The sequence below is a fragment of the Rattus norvegicus genome, chromosome 5 (genome assembly GCF_021556685.1).
Source record: "Rattus norvegicus strain SHRSP/BbbUtx chromosome 5, alternate assembly SHRSP_T2T, whole genome shotgun sequence".
In the NCBI taxonomy this organism is placed as follows: Eukaryota; Metazoa; Chordata; class Mammalia; order Rodentia; family Muridae; genus Rattus; species Rattus norvegicus.
The window spans coordinates 160,300,299-160,318,417 of NC_141538.1; the positions used below are offsets into that span (position 1 = coordinate 160,300,299).

An 18,119-nucleotide genomic window follows, 5' to 3' on the forward strand; every position below is an offset into this window, starting at 1 on the left:
TGGATAAGCAGAATAACAGAGAGAGACACAGAGAGCAGAGACAGAGATGGAGAAACAGACAAACAGACAGGTAGGCAGACAGACTGACAGACACACAGGTTCTGTCAATAATCACCTCCAACATTAAGTTGTACAATACACTTCAGGAGGGTCTAACGCTCAGCTGAGCTGGGTTAAGTAGGGAGAGGAGGTTCTGCAGCACTGCAGCCAGAACGGCCCTTATGAAATCCGGTCCCTTCCCTTGCCGAGGGTCCTTCTGTTTCTTTCTCCTCTTGATTTTCCAGGCCACACCAGAACTCTCATGGCCACATGAGAGGTCCCACCTGCCTCTCTACCAACTTCCCAACTTTTTTTCCTAAGACATCTTTTTTATTTGCTTTTACAAGTAATTTGCTTCATTAACTAAAACACAAGGTTCCAAATTGAAGGAGAACATCACCACATTCACTACTTTACCAGAGCTGCTCAGGACAGCCTCCAACTTCAAACCCAACCAGCTGTAATCAAATGAAAGAAGAGCTTTTAGTTGTTTACTAAAGTTGATGATTTTTTAAAAAGATTTATTTATTATGAATACACTGTCACTGTCTTCAGACACACCAGGAGGAGACATCGGATCCCATTACAGATGGTTGTGAGCCACCATGTGGTTGCTAGGAATTGAACTCAGGACCTCTGAAAGAGCAGTCAGTGCTCTTAACCACTGAGCCATCTCCCCAGCCCCACCCTCCCAGTTTTACTTATGAGCACACTGCTTTTCTGTCAGTATTTTGGGTTCACAATGAGTCTTAGCACCCCAGGGCCTTTGCACAGGAAATTTCCTCTCTCCTGTGGGTAGTGGGTACTCCTTGACCTTTTCTGGCCTTTCCCTTAGAGCTATGACACACCACATGCTGTCATGTGGCCATTAGCACCTGTCATGTGACCACCAGCACCTGCCATGCCAGGTAAGTATCTGTGAAGTGGATCTGAGCCTCACCAGCCCCACTGGTGTGTAAAAATCTCGTGTACTCATTTGCTAAGTGTAGCTGCTGTGTGATTTCAAAGTTGTTTTTCTGTTTTGTTTGTTTGTTTGTGTTTTCTTTTGACCTTCCCTCTCTTTCCTTAGGTTCCCAAACTTTATTCAGAGGCATGATTTTTAAAATTTTTATTTATTTCTTTGTGTGTGTGTATGGGGGGCGGGTGGATGGGGGTTAAGGGAGTACACTTGAAAGCCAGAAAAAGTTGTCAGATCCTCCTGGAACTTTGTGAGTCTCGAGGGGGTGCTGGGAACCGAACTTGGGTCCTTTGATAAATTAGCCAGTGCCCTTAAATTCTAAGCTGTCTTTGCAGCTCCTCCTCCTCCTCCTCATTCCCCTCCTCCTCCTCCTCCTCCCCCTCCCCCTCCTCCTCCTTCTTCCTCCTCTTATTATTATTGGTAGTAGTAGTAGTGTATGTGGGTCTGTGTGTGGTCCGTGCACATGTGAACATTACCCATTGTACTTGCTAGGAACTGGGGTTGCCGGGGGTTGTGAGCCTCCTGTGGGTGTTGGCTTCTCTATTAGCAGCCTGCTCTTAACTGCTACTCCGTCTCTCCACCCTGGTGACATCCATTTGAGTGAGGCCAAGGACACTCTACGGCCAATTATTTTTATATCAAACGCCACTCAATTTCTGCCCGTGTAATAACTCTTCTCATTAGCTGCCGCTTTCCAAGCAGCTTCCAGGCTCTGTGGGTGCCCCCTCCCACCCCTGAGAATTTCTCTCGGCCTCGTTTTACGAGATCATAATAATGATCGCAGTGGTGTTTACTTAGCACTGTGTGCCAGGCGCCTGGTTGCCTTTTCTCATTCAGTCAACACGAGAACCCCGAAAGGTACACAGTTTACAGATGGGAACACACACTTAACAGCCACACAGTCAGGAAATGGCCCTGAGAGGTTCAGGCCCAGATCTCTGTTCTCAAAGCCTGTGCCTTCTCAAACCTTTATGATTTTCTAATCTAATCTAACGGAAGATCCCTGGGGCCCCCGGGGGTAAAAGCACCTGTGATGCCAGGCTGGGCAGATGAACCCAATTTCTGCCACCTGTGTAAAGGCGCAAGGAGGGATCCCATTCCATCGATTTCCACATGCTATCTGCTCTGGCTTGTTCTCCGTTTCTGTGTCTGTGTCTCTGTCTCTCTGTGTGTCTCTGTCTCTGTCTCTGTCTCTGTCTCTCTCTCTCTCTCCGGTTTTTTGAAATTTGGTTTCTCTGTGTAGCCCTGGCTGTCCTGGAACTTCCTCTGTAGACCAGTCTGGCCTCCAGCTCAAGAGATCCACTGTCTCTGCCTTGCAAGTGCTAGGATTAAAGGCGTGCACCACCATGCCTGGCTCAAACTCTCAGTATGCTGTGAAGAAATACCCATTCTTTCTCTCGGTTTTCCCACTGTGGGCACTGAACAGGTTTTCTGCTCTCTTGCATGGAGACGTTGTCGTGTAGGAGACCGAGACCGTGTGAAAGGAGAATGTGACAGCTAATTCTGATGGTTGACTTGACTAGGTGGAGAAAGCTAGCCCTGGGCCTCAGTGAAGCACAACTCTGGAGTGTCTGGGAGGCTGTTTCCATGGAGATGCTGAGGATTCCAATTCAGTGCCCAGCTTTGTAGTAAGATGGGATGATTGGCAGTGGATGGGAAGTAAGTGTGTGTGTGTGTGTGTGTGTGTGTGTGTGTGTGTGTGTGACCTAAGAGGAGGAAATGGGTCACTGGATCGCGTCCTTGAGTTGTATCTGCCCTGGTGTCTTATACATTACTGCTGTTTCCTATCTGCCATGAAGATTGCAGATCCTTTACCACACATCCCTGACACCATGAAGCTCTGATCACACACAGGGGCCACGTTCCCATGGAGTGAACCCTCCCGGATACCGTGCGCTCAGACAAGGTTCTCTGTGGCTTCTCTTGGCTCTCTGGTCTCAGCCGTGAGAAAAGCAACACAGGAGATATGGCGAGCTGTTGTTAAATTGGTCGAATTTTGTTCTAAGATTCGGCGAACGTTCCAGAAATGCTAACGAACCTGCTATGTAATGGCAGGACGCTGGACGCCCTCTCTCTAGAATCAGAAAGGAGGCAAATATGGAGATTTATAGATTTATGCTGCCTTTGTCACTCCCAGTACCGAAAATGAAAATGTCACGCCCAGTACGGACGGCATTCACTGTACGATGAGACCGTCTCCTACGTTGCTGGTGGAAATGAAAGCCGCACAGCCTTGTTGGACAAGTCTGGCGGTTTCCCTAGCACCAAACGGACATCTCCATGTGACGTTACCATTATATTCCCAGACATTCATGTCTACTCAAAAACGGTGCACAGGACACAGGACCGTGCTGGGTAGGTGTTTTATACACTCCACACAAGCTAGAATCATCTTGGAAGAGGGACCTCAATTAAGAAAATCCCCTGCATCAGATTGGCCTTTGCACGAGCCCGTGGGGGCATTCTCTTGATTAATGATTGACATGGAGGGCAGGGCCACTGTGGATGGTGCAGCCCCTGGGCAAGGCGGTCCTGGAAGTGTGTAAGAAAGCAAACTGAGCAAGCCAGTAATCAGCAAGCAGTAAATAAGTGTCCCCTATGGCCTCTGCTACAGGCTCTGCCTCCAGGTTCTTGCCCTGTTTGAGTTCCTGCCCTGACTTCCTTTCAGGGATGGACTGGGCTGTGGAAATGTGAGCCAGATTAGCCCTTTCCTCCTCGAGGTGCTCTCGGTCCTAGTCCTAGTGCTTATCAGGGCAGTAGACAGCAAACTAAAACGAGCAGTTATTTAGTACGATGTCCCCAAACTAGAGCTAGTCACCATGTCCCGTACATGAATGGCTAAGCACACAGCAGAAGGTCCATACCGTGGAGTACTACTCAGCAGTGAAAAAGAAACAGCCTAGCAACCGAAGCACATCTCTAGGCCTGAGGGAGAGGGAAACCAATCCAAACCGAACCCGGAATCTCAACAGATCACACGCCGTACGATTTTATTAATGGACCTTTCCTCGAACAGCAGAATTATCAATGTGGAGAAGACAGGGGCCACTGTAGGAAGTGAGATGTTTTGCATCTTGGCTTTCGCACATGAATCTGCACTCATGATAAAATCACGGGTACCCACCCTCCACGGGCAAACCCTGCCTAACGCACACACGCACAGCACTGCAGCCTGGACCGCTTTGCGGCTGTTATACGTCGCACCAGCATAACCACTGAGGAAACCATGAGGGGTTCTCCCTCTGCTCTCTTCGGGATCTTCTGTGACCCTTCACCCACTTCAGAATAAAGCTTATTAAAGGCACGCGGCACAAGGTCTCGGGGATGCCTGCCCCTCTGCTGTGGGAGGCTCCATCCCGTGTCTCTCTATGCCTCCAAGAGTACTATAGCCCGCTTGGATACTTAAAGAGCCTTTGAGTCTCTGTTTTCTTCTCTTTCTTTCACTTCCTTGGCTGTCAGTGAATTGAGGCTTTGGACCAAACCACAGCTCATCAGAAAATGAAGTTCAATTAAAGGAGGCTATGGCTAAGCCCAAGGCTTCACCTCAGAGCTTCCTGGGTTCCAGGGGTCCTTCAGAGCCAGGCTACTGAAGGGAAGGCCTTGGAGGGGCATTGGAAAAAGAGATGCTTCCCTGGGCACAGGATGGGGGAGGGCACTTCATGTACTTGCCCCATGCATACCTTCCAAGCTCCCTCAGAAAGCTGCTTCTGGACAGGGGACAACTTGGGACGTGAGTGCAGTAAGTAACAGAAGGCCCACCACCTTCAGGTGCCATCGGGAATATTCCTGAATGGATCTTGGCTGTACAAGTAGGGAGGTGGCTGCTTGCCCCATGTGGCAGTTGGCCTTAGGGAGACTTGAGTCCATCTCACGCCGAGGAGACCTGGGGGCGCATGGGACAGGCGTGCGGGTGGCGCTGTGTATCTCACCTGTAAGACAAGGTCTGAATCTTCATGCTTGCCGATGGTGGTGCTTTTCTTCAGGACAAAAAAACCGTCAGGGCTCTTCAAATACGCTTTCATTCTTTCTGATTTCCCTACAGGAGGGTCCGGAAAGGGTAGGGTTAGAGAAACACACTCTAAACCTGAGTAAAGTGAAGATGGTCTCCTAGTGTCATTGAGTCCTGAGGGGGAGGGACACAGGGAGCAGCCAGGTGGTGGCCTAGCCTTTTAAAGGTCATCTCTCCTAACAGTGACCACTAACAGAGAAGCATTGAAAGATCGTAATCAATGATAATCAAACACAAGGTATTTCTTCTTTTTTTTTTTTTTTTTCTTTTTTTCTGGAGCTGGGGACTGAACCCAGGGCCTTAAGCGCTCTACCACTGAGCTAAATCCCCAACCCGGTATTTCTTCTTTTAAACAAATGTATTCACTTACCTTATGTGAACACGTGTGAGGGTATGTATGTGCACCAGGCGCATGCAGGAACATGCAGAGGTCAGAAGAGGGCACCAGATCCCCTGGGATTGGAGTTCCAAGTGGCTGTGACCTGCCCTGTGGGTGCTGGGATCTGAACCTGGGCCCTCTGCAAGAGCAATAAGAACCCGTAACAACCCCTGGAGTCATCTCTCCAGATCCCTGACGGTATCTCTTAACTAGAGAAACAAAACAGAGCTCTAAATATCCCAACTGCAACCTGAATGTCACCCACGACAGCTGCTCCTCCCTTGGCCTACTTATCTGTGTAACGTCCACTGCTCATTTCGCCTGGTTGTAACCCAGTGCTTACTACTACAGACACTGTGGGCGAGTTACTGTCTCCCAGGTTGCCTGGCAACCACAAACTCTGCTATTACTGATGTGAAGTCGGGCCTCTCAGACTCCAGTTCAGAGACCCACAAGCTTCCAGGGAGTTCAAAACACCAGGAGTTCAGCACCGAAAAAAGCAGGCTTCAACTGATCCCTTCTTTGTAAGCCGCCGCATTTCTCCTTATGTTGAGTTAGGAAAGGGAGTGATTTCGAGTTTTATTTTAAAACTCTGTGCGTGCGTGTGTGTTACTGAGGTATTCATACACCTCATCTGTTTCTTCCGCTGTGGTGGGTGATGAGGATCAAACGAGGCTCCTCAGGCATGTTTGGCAAGTACGTTTACCTGCTGAGCCATCCCACTGGTCCAAGGCCTGACTTCTAAAGGCAAAGTAGGAAGATGCAGGGCGCTATGTGATCTGGACACTGCACGGAGTCCCTCCATCATCTTACAACAACGGAAATGCCAAATGTACAGAGATCTCTAAAGGGACAGTGAGCCAGGTGGGAGGTGCATGCCTGTAACCCAGCACCAGGGAAGCTGAGACAGGAGGATTGTGAGTTTGAGGGCGGGTGAGGGGACATAGAGAGAAAAGAAAGCCAAGGGGGCCAGAAAGGTGGCTCCGAGGCTAAAAGCACTGGCTTCTCAGATCCGTAAAGGACCCAGATTTGATTCCCAGCATCCATGTGGGGGCTCACATCACCCACGTTCCCAGGGATCTGATCCCCTCTTCTGACCGTTGTGGGCACTGAGCGTGAGCAGTGCACAGACATACATGCGGGCAACTTCCCAGTATCATTAAAAGAAAGAAAAGAAAGGGGTAGGAACTTAATTCCTCTGAGCTCACCACCTGGATTCTGTAATCAAGTTTGCTGTTATTTTTATCATCATTCTTGGGGTTCGGGCTTTGAGACACGTTCTCAAGGTGGCCCAGGCTGGCCTCAAACTCACTGTATAGCTGAGAGTGAATGGACTAATTTTCCAGTCTCCTCCCCAGGGACTAGAATTACGGGCGTGTACCACTGTGCCCAGAATGCATGTTTTCCGTCCCTCCTAAGCCATCCACTCGTACTTCTGTCTTACAACACACACCAAAATAAGTTCTGCACAGTTTAATAAAAGATCAATAAACGCTTCAGTGACATCAGACATTCCTAAAACATCGACGATGTGTCTTTCTGTTTGAATTCTAACCGAGCACAAACAGGTGCCCAGGAGACCTCTCAATGCCTGGTCTAAGAACAACAGTCCTCATCTCCGTGCCTTCTGAGAAACTTCTGGAATGTAGTGTTACAGAGGCTGGGGATAAAAACAAAGCCCCCTCTAAGCTGTAGTGTGAGTACACTCTGGGTCCCTGCTCTCCATCGACGCCTACTGTACTGAGCCTGACTAGGGATAGGCACTTAGGGACGACCTTGAACTCCTGAAGCTTCTGCCTTCATCTTCTGGGAACCGTGTTCACAGGCATGTACCAGCACACCCACCTGCATGACGGAACCCAGAGTGGATGCGGGACAGCCAAGGGAGGGGGAGGGGGGTCTCTGGTCTAGGAGTTTCCCCTCTTCTGTCTTAGCTTGCTTTAGGGTAAACTCTTGGGGCCCTCTGCCATCCTGACAGTTCTGGTCACTACTTCATCTCCCGTGCCCCGAGCTGCCACGACAGGCAGACAGAAGCGTTCTGTGAATACTTACTAAGAGGCCAAAATGTTACCTGGAAGGCAGCTCAGCTCTGGCCAGGAAAGACACTACCTTTCATCCCTTTCCCCTCCAGGATCAATCCTAGATGGAATTTTTGGAAGCTCGGCTTAGTTCTCTCACTGCCTCGGTTAGGCGGTGTTTCTCCACCTTAGTCTAGCCCCGTACAGTCTCCCATATGCCTGAAAATACTGTAGTCATTTGAGGGTGTTAAACTGTGGGTTGGTTCTCTCTTGATACCATGCTATGAGCCAAACAGCTCCTGTCTTACATGGGTTAGAGGCAGGCTTTGGAAGATATATTCTGTTGAGGGCTACTTAGCTGTTGGGAGCCAGCTATACATTTTTCTTCGAGTTATATCTGAGCATGTGAGATTAGGCAAGGGATCTCTCTGCCCGCTGGTAGAGACCCCCTATGGGAGAGAGTCCCCTCCTAATCCCAGCTGCACCAAGTGGACATCATGGGGCCTAAGGTCTCCATCGGGATGCCTCTGGGGACAGGGTGTGACTGCACTTAAGGAGGAAGGGTTGGTGTCTGAACGCTGCCCGGGAACAGGAGTGTATTGGAGAACTCCGGGCGGGGACACGCCTCCTTTCATGGCCACTGCTTTCTGCCAGTCATCCTTGGAACCGCACTCACCTGGCAGGAGGAGGAAGCTGGGGCTCTGTTCTCTTCCGAGAGCCCCGCGGGCTGGGAGTTGCTTGCCAGACCCGGGGAGAGGCGGCCCGCCGCTCTCTGCCGAGTCTCCAGCTTGGCCCGCGCCCGGCGCGCCTGCACGGCCTGTGTACGCGCGTCGCCATGACAACGAGGCAGGCGAGGTCAGCAGGTGAGGGGCGTGGCCTGTGCGGGGGCGTGGCCGCGTGCAGAGTTCTCTTTCCCCGCCCCCGTGTGTGTGTGTGTGTGTGTGTGTGTGTGTGTGTGTGTGTGTGCGCGCGTACGTGTGCGCGAATGTGCACGTATGTGCAGAGTGGGAGTCGGGTATGACTAATGTATTCCTGGCAACTCAAGAATGCCTCATTTCACAGAGGAAGAAATCGAGGCTCAGAGGCCCCACAAGCTTGTATAACAGAGTGATCAAGACGCTGTGGTGACGGTGTGGTGACAGGTGGATTGGGAGGTTGGAGAATGTTGGATGTCAAGACCCATTCCCTCTAGGGTGAGGACGGTAATGGGTGTGAAGTGAATTAGCCAGACAGAACCCGGATTCTTTCTCTGTGCTAGGAAAAAGCTGTTTCCAACCTCATAGCCCCTCTCTCCCATCACTTAATCAGTCTTAGTCTGTCTCTCCATGCATTGCTAGGGGCCCTATACACATCAGACTGCGACTCCAATCCTGACTTGCCTGCCCAGGGGCACATGACAGGGATGACCTGGGAAGCCGCTCCTCTATTCTCAACTGTATGCAAACATCATCACCTGTTCATGCTACTGGACTCAGTGAAACTCGGGAACACTGTGAGGGGCAGCTGCCCAGGGTCGACTTTCTGCATCTTACGTGGCTGCCAGCCCATCCGCAGTGAAGGAATGGTAAGCCATCAGCTGAACTGACTTTCAGATTGCGTGGGGCTTTATAGCAATGCTTCCGGGGGCAGGGGAATAAGGGCCTTCCCCTTAAAGAGTGGCGTGGGGTATTAAAAATACCACCTTGGAAGAAAATATCCACGGATTCAGTGTCTGTAACCAACCTGTTTGATTGAGTTCTGAGTGACTTTCAGACAGAGGGTGGGGTGGGGACCCACAGGCACACTTAAGGGTACTGGAAGTGTCAGTGACACTCATAATTCCTGTGAAATTGCTCTCTGTTTGACAGAGAAATGATGCTTGGCCAGAGGCCACACCCACTAGGCAATCGAGCAGGATCTGTGATGGCTGACTTAGGTTTACAATGTTATGACAAGTTTATGTGTTTAAGAGGAGTCGAAATTTGCGTTTCGAGTTTTGATCTTTCCTGGACTTAGAGGCACAGTATGGTGAGCCCCAGCTGTCTGTCACGCCCTCACTGAGGAAAGTCTCCTGCACTGCCCAGTGTTCCACAGGTTAAGTGTAACCAAGGCATTTCGGCTTACATTATTCCCTCCCTCCCTCTCTCTCCCTGTGCACATGCTCATTCGTGTGCACGTGTTCCTGTGAATGTCTGGGCAGGCATGCATGTATGTCTGTGTGCATGTAAAAGTCAGAAGGCAACCTCGATTGTCATTCTTCAGGATCCGTACTTTTATTTATTTATTTATTTATTTATTTATTTATTTATTTATTTATTTTTGGAGACAGGGTCTCATTGTCCTGGAGTTCACCATAATACTAAGCCAACTGGTTATGAGGCCCGGGGCTCTACCTGCCTACCCCCTCCCCCCTCCCAGCAATGGGATGACACGCATATGTCCCTGAGTTTACAAGCCGAGGTTACAAGCTCACGATCCTATATGTACTCAGCACCTTGCTGACCCTATCTCCTGAGTTGGGCGTTTTCAATTTACGACAGGCATATTGGGTCATAACCTGTTTGCGAAGCAAGGAACATCTGGAGATGAGTGTGACAGGGAAATGTCAATTCTTAGGCACCATCACTGACCTCTATCAAAGGAGTGACACCTGGGGTTGGGGATTTAGCTCAGTGGTAGAGCGCTTGCCTAGGAAGCGCAAGACCCTGGGTTCGGTCCCCAGCTCCGAAAAAAAGAACAACAACAAAAAAAAAAAAAAAAAAAAGGAGTGACACCTGCTTGCTACCTGCTTCCCAGCACTCACGTCTGCCCCCTTCCCTGTTCTATCAACCATATTCTGAGAGTCCAACTTCTCTCCTGCAACTCCAGCCTCCACAAAATCTCATTGCTCTCCTGCCACCTCCCCTGGCTGCCCTTGTCACCTCCCTGGACACCTCTGGATGCTCCTACCCCTTCTGTTCTTGCTTTCCAGTGGGAGGGGAATCCTGGCTTCCGCTCCAGCGAGGACAGCCACAAGGCTCCGTGGTTGGCTCAAAGGAAGTTACGGGATGTGTAAGCTTAGTCTAGAACCTCTTTCACAGGCGTCTCCTTGATGCTTCCAGTCTGTTGAGTCAATAATCATCGATATTAACTGTCACATTTCAGCTCCTGTACACAGCAGATCCTACACACGATCCCCGATCAGGCTCACAGTGCTGACGCACAGATTGTGTGGAACCGGATGAAAACCCACGCAGAGGTCTTTCTGTTCACCCAGTGTCCCAGGTTCTCAGGGCAACATCTTGAGTGCGATGAATCCACTATCTTTTTTTTTTTTTTTTAATTTAAGTGAGTGAGTTAGGTTTGAGGGGACTGAGAGGTGCACCCTGGAGAAGGTGGAAGCCACTGGGTTGGGGAGGTGAGTGCACCCCAAGCAGGGGTGTACAGTACTGCGGAGTCCAGAGCTTTTTGTTCTTTGAAATAAAGTTATGCTATTTTTAAGTGGTTTATTTATTTGGGGGAGCATGCGTGCCACAGTGCCTGGGTGTGGAGATCAGAGGCAATCTAAGGGAGTCAATTCTCTGCTCTCACTATGTGGGGACCTGGGATTGATCAGACCATCAGGCTTGCCCTAGGGCACCTTTCCCAGCTGAGCCATCTCAGCCCAGCCCTGGAACCTTTGCAGTTTTCTCCACCACCAACTGGTGACGTCAGCTTTGGCTGCTCTAGATTAGGAAGTGAGAACAGACACTCACCCACTTGTGACCCACGAGTGACGCCCTGTCCGCTTGGGCACACAGTGGCTCTCTGAGGAACGTTTTATGAAGGTGCTCTTGTCCCCGTATAGAACATTCTAGAAGGCCTTAGTGGGTGTGTGTCTGTCAGTGGCAAAGCCACATCATGTGAGAAAGCTTGTTCCGGGCAGCAGCTTGAGGTGACCTCACCCTTTGTCACCCCCCACCTCCTGGAGGATTTATGGCATTTGACAGGATGCTCTCCAGGTGCCTTCGTCATCTCAGAGGTGCAGATGTGGGGCATGAGGTGTCTGTTCTGTCTCATTACTGGCTCTAACTTTTCCCTTCCTTCCCGAACAGGTTGACTGGGGCCTCTCTGGTCATTTTTTTTTTCTCCTCAGGTTTCCTCTGAATCATTCCGTTTGGACCGATGGCATCTGGTCTCCTCCCCACACTCAACATAGACTCTCTTTCTGCCTGAGAACAATCGCTCTTTTCTTCCCAAGCCCTCGTCCACCCTCATCTTTTACCCCAGCTTCTCATCTCTCCTGGGAACCCAGTGTTGTTCAGAAACTTAAGCCTCAGAGATAGTCCATTCTAACCCAGGTCTGAATTTGGACCAGTCAAGAGCTGAGAGACAGGAATGACCCCTGGTCCCTGGGATCCAGAAGAAGCACTGGTTGCCCTGTAGGACTTGGAACTGGAGTAGAGAAGGGGGGCTGCGGCCTTGTTCTTAAATGACTCCCCACACTCATGTTGAAGGCTTGTTCTCCAGTTTGTGGTGCTACTGAGACACGGTGGTAGCTTTGGGAGGAGGTGGGCCACTCAGAGCATCCTCTTAAAGGGAAATCTCTCTTCCTCCCTCTTTCCTCCCTCCTTCCTTCTCCACACCCCTTCCTTCCTCTCCCTCCCAGCCACCCTAAGCTGTGCAAACTGACTTTGACACATGCTTCCTACCTGACATTCCCTTGCAATAACACGGGGTCTGAAACACCAGGACCGAAACCAGTAAAACCCTGACCCCAAACAAACCTTACTGTTTTTGTAAGTTGACCGTTTTGTTTGTTTTCTAACAACGAGGAAAACACACATCAAGGAGGCACACAGGAGAGACAGCCTTCTGCCTCCAGGGTCTGATGGGTCAAAAGAGGAGAATTCGACCCGAGACTTGAAGAACTTATAGGATTTCAGGATGCAGAAGGGAGAGAACGGGAAGGTGGAGGAAGAAGCTGAGGAGGCAAAGGCTGAATGTGGCGGGGTGGGGGGAGGCAGGTACTGAGACTCAAAGATCGCCCCTGGTCAGCTCTTCAAGGCTGCTGGTTTTCATATTGCATCAAAAACGTCTTACAGCATGATGGACCCCAACGCCAGCATGAAGCAGGCCAGCATGAGAACAGACTCACTGGTCACCATGAACGACTGTCACAAGGTCTTGCTGCTCTTTAGCTCTCAGCAGTTGTTCCGATGCCACATGGAATCTCTGGAGAGTAGCCACAACAGGGCAGCCATAGTTTTAGCCCTTGCATCCCCTCAGCTTTGAATCTCAGAGGGAACCGTGAGGTTTCCCCCGCCATCCCGCCTTACCGAGAATTTGCCCGAAGATCTCGCTGCTTCCCGGTGTCTCTGATTGGCTCACATGCCATTCCTACTGCTAGAGACGGAGTCTTATCTGCCACAAAGTGACCAAGAGACTGACCTGACACTGGGAAGAGCATGAGGACCCGAGTTCGAATCCCTCACACCTGTGTAGTGAAGGAGGGAGCTTTTAAGGAAGAATCGTAACCTTGTGGCATTTACACAAGGGCCAGCGTGAGTAAACTATTTTCATTTACTTTGAAAATTTGGATTTATAGATTTTTAAATTTGTATGTGTGTGTTCGGGGGCATGGGCCAAAGAACATTCATGTGCCCTCTTCCATATCTTTCTGCCTTTTTTTTTTTTTAAGATTGCGGGGCTGTCTCTCTTTGAGTCTGGAGTTCCCAGAAGGCTAGAGTGGAAGCCAGTGAGTTCCAGCTACCCCCTGCCTCCACCCCACTCGGAAGCACTGTAATTATAGGTGCGCTCGGCCACACTGGACTTGGTTTATTTTGACGTGGACATTGGGAATGAAACTCAGGTCCTCATGCTCAGACAGAAGGACACTTATTCACTGAGCCATGCCCCTGCATGCATAGATTCCTGCCCTTGGAGAATCAGACCATCTATTGTGCCTTCTTTCTGTACACAGAGCAATAGTTTGCTCCAGCCATGGCAAGACCAACCTCTGCACCCACCCACTGCCATGCATATACTGGCGTTTCTTCTTTTTTTTTCTTTTTTTCTTTTTTTTCCCGGAGCTGGGGACCGGACCCAGGGCCTTGTGCTCCCTAGGCAAGCGCTCTACCGCTGAGCTAAATCCCCAACCCCTATACTGGCGTTTCTTTGGGCTCTGCAGGGGCTTGCGTTTTTACCTCTCAATACCTTGATTACATAAGTGACCTGCTTCTCCCCACAGAGGAGACATGTCCAAAGCACAGGTGTCCCATGGAGTTCTCCTTCAGGACCCACAAGCCCCCAGGATCAAATGCCTGGGTACCCACAAACCTCTGGGGAGCAAATACCTGGGGACCCACAAGTCTCTGGGGCCAAACGTTTGGCTTAATTTTTTTGTTTGTTTTTTGTCTTTTCTTCCTTATTTTATTGTGACAATGGGGATTGAGCTCAGGATGTACAGTGCAAGTCTCTCCCAGGCTTCATTCGCAGTTCTCACCCTCATTATTACGGCATCGTTAGTGGTGTTTTCCCTACAGGGCCCTTGGGTTCTGCTTCCAGAAGATGGAAAACTTATTTAAAGCCCTCCTCATCCCCAGTGGGTAGAGCTCTGTGAAGAATATTGGCATAATATGGTCATTTATTTTAAGTTTTAATTATTAACTTTGAGTTGTGTGTATATGCATGTGTGATCTGTGTAATGTGTGTATGTGTATGTGTGAATGTGTAATGTGTATGTATTGTGTGTAGTGTGTGTAGAGGTGTAAGAGTGTGTACTGTGTTGTGTTTGTGTATATGTGTATAGTATACGTATGAGCAAGTATGCACATGTGCAATGTGTGTATGTGTGAATGTATGTGGTATATATGTTCACGTGTGAGTGTATGTAGTATGTGTATGTGTATCTGTGTGTGAGTGGCTGTATATAGTGCGTGTATGTGTGTGTGTGTGTGTGTGTGGTGTCACATGTAGTATGTGTTTGTACATATCTGCTTTTGGGACTCTTTACCTACAAGGAATTTGTTTTTTATTGCAAAACTTTTGAAGCTGAATGAAAGCAGAGAAAGAGTTGAGCTTCGTTGTGCCCATTGCTGAACTTCCACACTTTCCCAGCATCCCCTTTTTATTTTTAATTTTAAAAAAAGTTTCCTAGGGTAATTTAAAGTCAGCTGGGCCACTTCTCATAGACACTTCCTCACTGAGAGAATTTATTTTTCCACTCTGTTCCCCTGTGAAATTGTCACATCTAACCAAGCTAATGAGGATGGCGTCTGACTTCTGGCTTAGGCTACTTCCGGTTCTCTATCTCCGGTTCTCTTTGACATCCTCTTCCTGTCGGTCTGTGAGTGTCACGCTCTCCAGATCATCCTGCCTGCCTTCTTCAGCAAATCCTACCGCCTGAGCCACCAGAACCATCAGTTTCATGCTCTCAAAGCTACATTTGCTTGTGCTTTATCTCCGAAACCTTTTTATTCTACAGCAGTACACTCTCACACCATTTTGGGTGGGGGGTGGGCTTACTAGGTAGCTCAGGCTGGCATCAAACTCCTGATGGTTCTTTCCCTGTGTCCTGAGGGCTGAGGTTGCAGACTGCTCCCCCGCCACTGATTTGTTAGAGGGTCTGGGACTTGTGGTCCTGGTGGTTGGAATGAGAAACGTTCCCCAAAGGGTCACGTATTGTAACACTTGGTACCCTGTTGTTGGCGCTGCTTGGGGGGAGTTAGGGAATGCCTAGGAGGTGGAGCCTTGCTGGAGGAAGTACGTCAGGGGGCGGGGCTTGGAGTTGTAGAGCCTCATTCACGGATCTCTCCCTCCGCTCTTTGTCTTGTGGTCCAGCCTCGAATCCCTGTAAACATGATGTCCTGACATGATGTCATGATGGGCTATATGGTTCTGGAACTGCAAGTCAGCACCAACCCTTTCTCTCTTAAGTTGCCCTTTGCTGGCATGGTCCACCCATCACAGCAGAAAAGAAAGAATACTACAGTCAGATAGTCTCCTAGCCTGCTGCCGCTGGAAGCTTCAGAGCTTGGTTCTGCCTTGCATAGATGTTAGATCCTGAAAACTAGATTCAGCCAGCCTACTGCGACATCCCACTCTGGGTACAAAGAAATGCCCAGGTGAACCACCAGCAGCCACAGACACCGTACACATCTGAATCAAGTAGGCTGGCTTACTGGATGCCGCTGAATGAAGGGCTGGCTTAGCTAGTTTCTGTAGGAGGACTCTAAGGGAGCAACTTGGGCTGTAAACTTCCCGGAGGAGAAAGCTCTGGTTCATAGTTTCAGCTCACACTGGGTTCAGCTAAAGGTCAATCGGTTGTAACATCCGTGGTAAGGCCTGAGGAAGGTTTTGCTCTACCCTGGACCTCACCTGAGGAAACCGGTCTGAGGCATGGAGTCCTTAACATGGCGTGCTCCCATCAACAACACACATCCACTCAGCCTTTTGTCTGCTCTTTACACATTCTCTCAGAGCTTCCTCTACTCCCTATAGTCTCATGTAGCCCAGGCTAGCTTCAGACTCATCAGGTAGCCCAGGATAACCTTGAATTTCTGGTTCTCCTGTGTCTGCCTCCTGAGTGTGGAGAACTACAGACATCCACTACCTTGTTTAGTGTATGAGCTGCTAGGACCGAACTCAGGCCTCATGTGTGCTAACAAGCACTGTATACACTGAACTAACCCTCAACCCTAGTCTAAGTCAACTTACAAAATTCTCTTTCACGTTTATTTATTGTATGTTGGGGTAGGGTGGGCGGGCAGAGGCCAACTTGTAGGTGTTAGTTCTTCCTTGACACTACATAGGCTCCAGGGATTGAATTCAGGTCATCAGACTTGGCTGCAAGCCCCATCAACCTGTTGTGCCATCTTGCCAACCCAGTTACAAAGTAGGTAAGTGGGATCAGTGACAACAGACTTAAGTATCTGTGCTGAAGTCCTTTTTTTTTTGTTTGTCTGTTTAATAACCTTGTCTTCATTTGAAAGTGTGGTGAAATACAATGTAACATTTCGTGCTTCTTGTGTTTTAAGAATTTATTGGGGCTAGAGAGATGGCTCAGTAGTTAAGCGCTCTGACTGCTCTTCCAGAGGTCCTGAGTTCAATACCCAGCAACCACATGGTGGTTCAGAAACATCTGTAATGGGATCCGATGCCCTCTTCTGGTGTGTCTGAAGACAGCAACTGTGTACTCGCATACATAAAATAAATAAACACATCTTTGAATGAAAAGAATTTATTTTTATAACTTTTAATTACTTGTGTGTATATGCATGTGTATACATGCTTGTATACGTGTGTGTGTGCACGTCAGTGTGTGTGTGTGTGTGTGTGTGTGTGTGTGTGCGCGCGTGAGCGCGTGCACTCATACAATGAGTGCAGGAGATGAGAGGGTGTTGGATGCCATGGAGCTGAAGTTGGGAATCACCCAACAGGACTGCTGAGAGCTGAACTTGAGTCCTTCAGAAGAGCAGTAAGTGTTCTTAACCACTGAGCCCTCTCTCCAGCCTCTGCTTTACCCACTAAAGCATACATTTTACAAGTGTTAAGTGTCCTTGTGTGCTGCAGGGAAGCCTGTCGCCTTGTAGAACTGAAACCATACCCTTTTTTTTCCTTTTCTTTTCTTTTTTTCGGAGCTGGGGACCGAACCCAGGGCCTTGTGCTTGCTAGGCAAGTGCTCTATCACTGAGCTAAATCCCCAACCCTAACCATACCCTTTAAATACAGGCTTCTTTTCCCTTCTCCCAGGCTCTGCAGAAGCATTCACCTTCTGCTTCTACGAGTCTGGCTCCTGTTGGTTCCTCATATAAATATATGTCTCTGAGCCCGACTTTTAAACTTACTTATTCATGTTGGATGTGTCAGGGGGCATATGTGTTTGCCAAGTGTGCAAGTGACCAGGGCATTGGGTGTCTTCTATCGCTTGCCACCATATTGCCTTGAGACAGTGTCTCTCACTGAAGAGGAAACTGTTTCAGTGAGGGTGTCTGGCCAGTGAGCGCTGGTGATCAGCTGTCCCCACCATCCCAGTGCTGTCGTTACAGGCACGAAGCTTGCCTGACTTTTTCCATGGGTCATGAGGGTTTAAACTCAGGTCCTCGTGCTTACAGATCAAGCTTGAGCTGAGCACAGGCAAGCAAGCCAGCAAGCACACATTTGCCTCTCTCTGGTCTTGACTGTGGGTTTGAAGTGCCAGTCATTTTGAATATCTGCTCCTTGCATCTCGAGCACCACTGAGCTATGTATCTGCCAGCCCTTTTTGTCTTGAGTTCACTTGGCACAAAGTCCTCAAGTTCATCATGGCAAGGAAGTGCCAGAATGTCCTAGGTAGGTAACACTCCATGGTACACTTTGCTTATTCATTCACCTATCCGTTTTCTGTACCGGCAGTTCCTCTGTTGAGTGTGAACCAGAGATTTTCTATAAAGAGTTGTTCTCCCACTATCACAAAATACAACTTGTAACACGACTTAGAATCACCTGGTAGCAGTCTTAAAGAGGGACTGTATAGACTGGGTTAGCCTATCGTCAAGCTCACGGGGGTGTCTTATTAAGTTAACTGATGAGGAAAGACCTAGCCCACTGTGGGCAGCACCATTCCCTAGGCTAGGGACCTGAGTTATATAAGGGTGAAGAAATCGAGTGGAGCACAAGCAAGCCAGCCAGCACGCACACATTCACTTCTCTTTTGTCTTGACTGTGGGTGTGACATAGCTATCTGACTATCTGTTCCTCCTTGACTTCTCCCAGATAATAGGAAGTAACTTGGAATTG

The 18,119-nt window shown here is 49.2% G+C and overlaps 1 protein-coding gene and 1 long non-coding RNA gene across 16 annotated transcripts in view; one reads left to right on the forward strand and one right to left on the reverse strand.

The window, feature by feature from the left end:
• Window positions 1–8,246, reverse strand: part of Fhad1 (forkhead associated phosphopeptide binding domain 1) — a 119,976-nt gene extending 111,730 nt beyond the window's left edge. For 8 of the 15 annotated variants that reach the window (XM_087550743.1, XM_087550742.1, XM_087550738.1 and 5 more), the window contains exons 1-3: window positions 8,080–8,246; window positions 5,377–5,524; window positions 4,927–5,033 (exon numbers count right to left, since the gene is read on the reverse strand). In XM_087550743.1, coding sequence (XP_087406869.1) covers window positions 4,927–5,019 — 93 coding nt within the window. In that variant the 5' untranslated portion in view covers window positions 5,020–5,033; window positions 5,377–5,524; window positions 8,080–8,246. 15 annotated transcript variants of the gene reach the window in all.
• Window positions 8,247–8,334: 88 nt separating this feature from the next.
• On the forward strand, window positions 8,335–16,569 carry LOC148006135 (uncharacterized). Its single transcript, XR_015621301.1, has 4 exons — window positions 8,335–8,596; window positions 8,741–8,967; window positions 11,497–12,904; window positions 13,042–16,569. It is a non-coding gene; the product is annotated as an uncharacterized LOC148006135 (long non-coding RNA).
• Window positions 16,570–18,119: the final 1,550 nt, after the last annotated feature.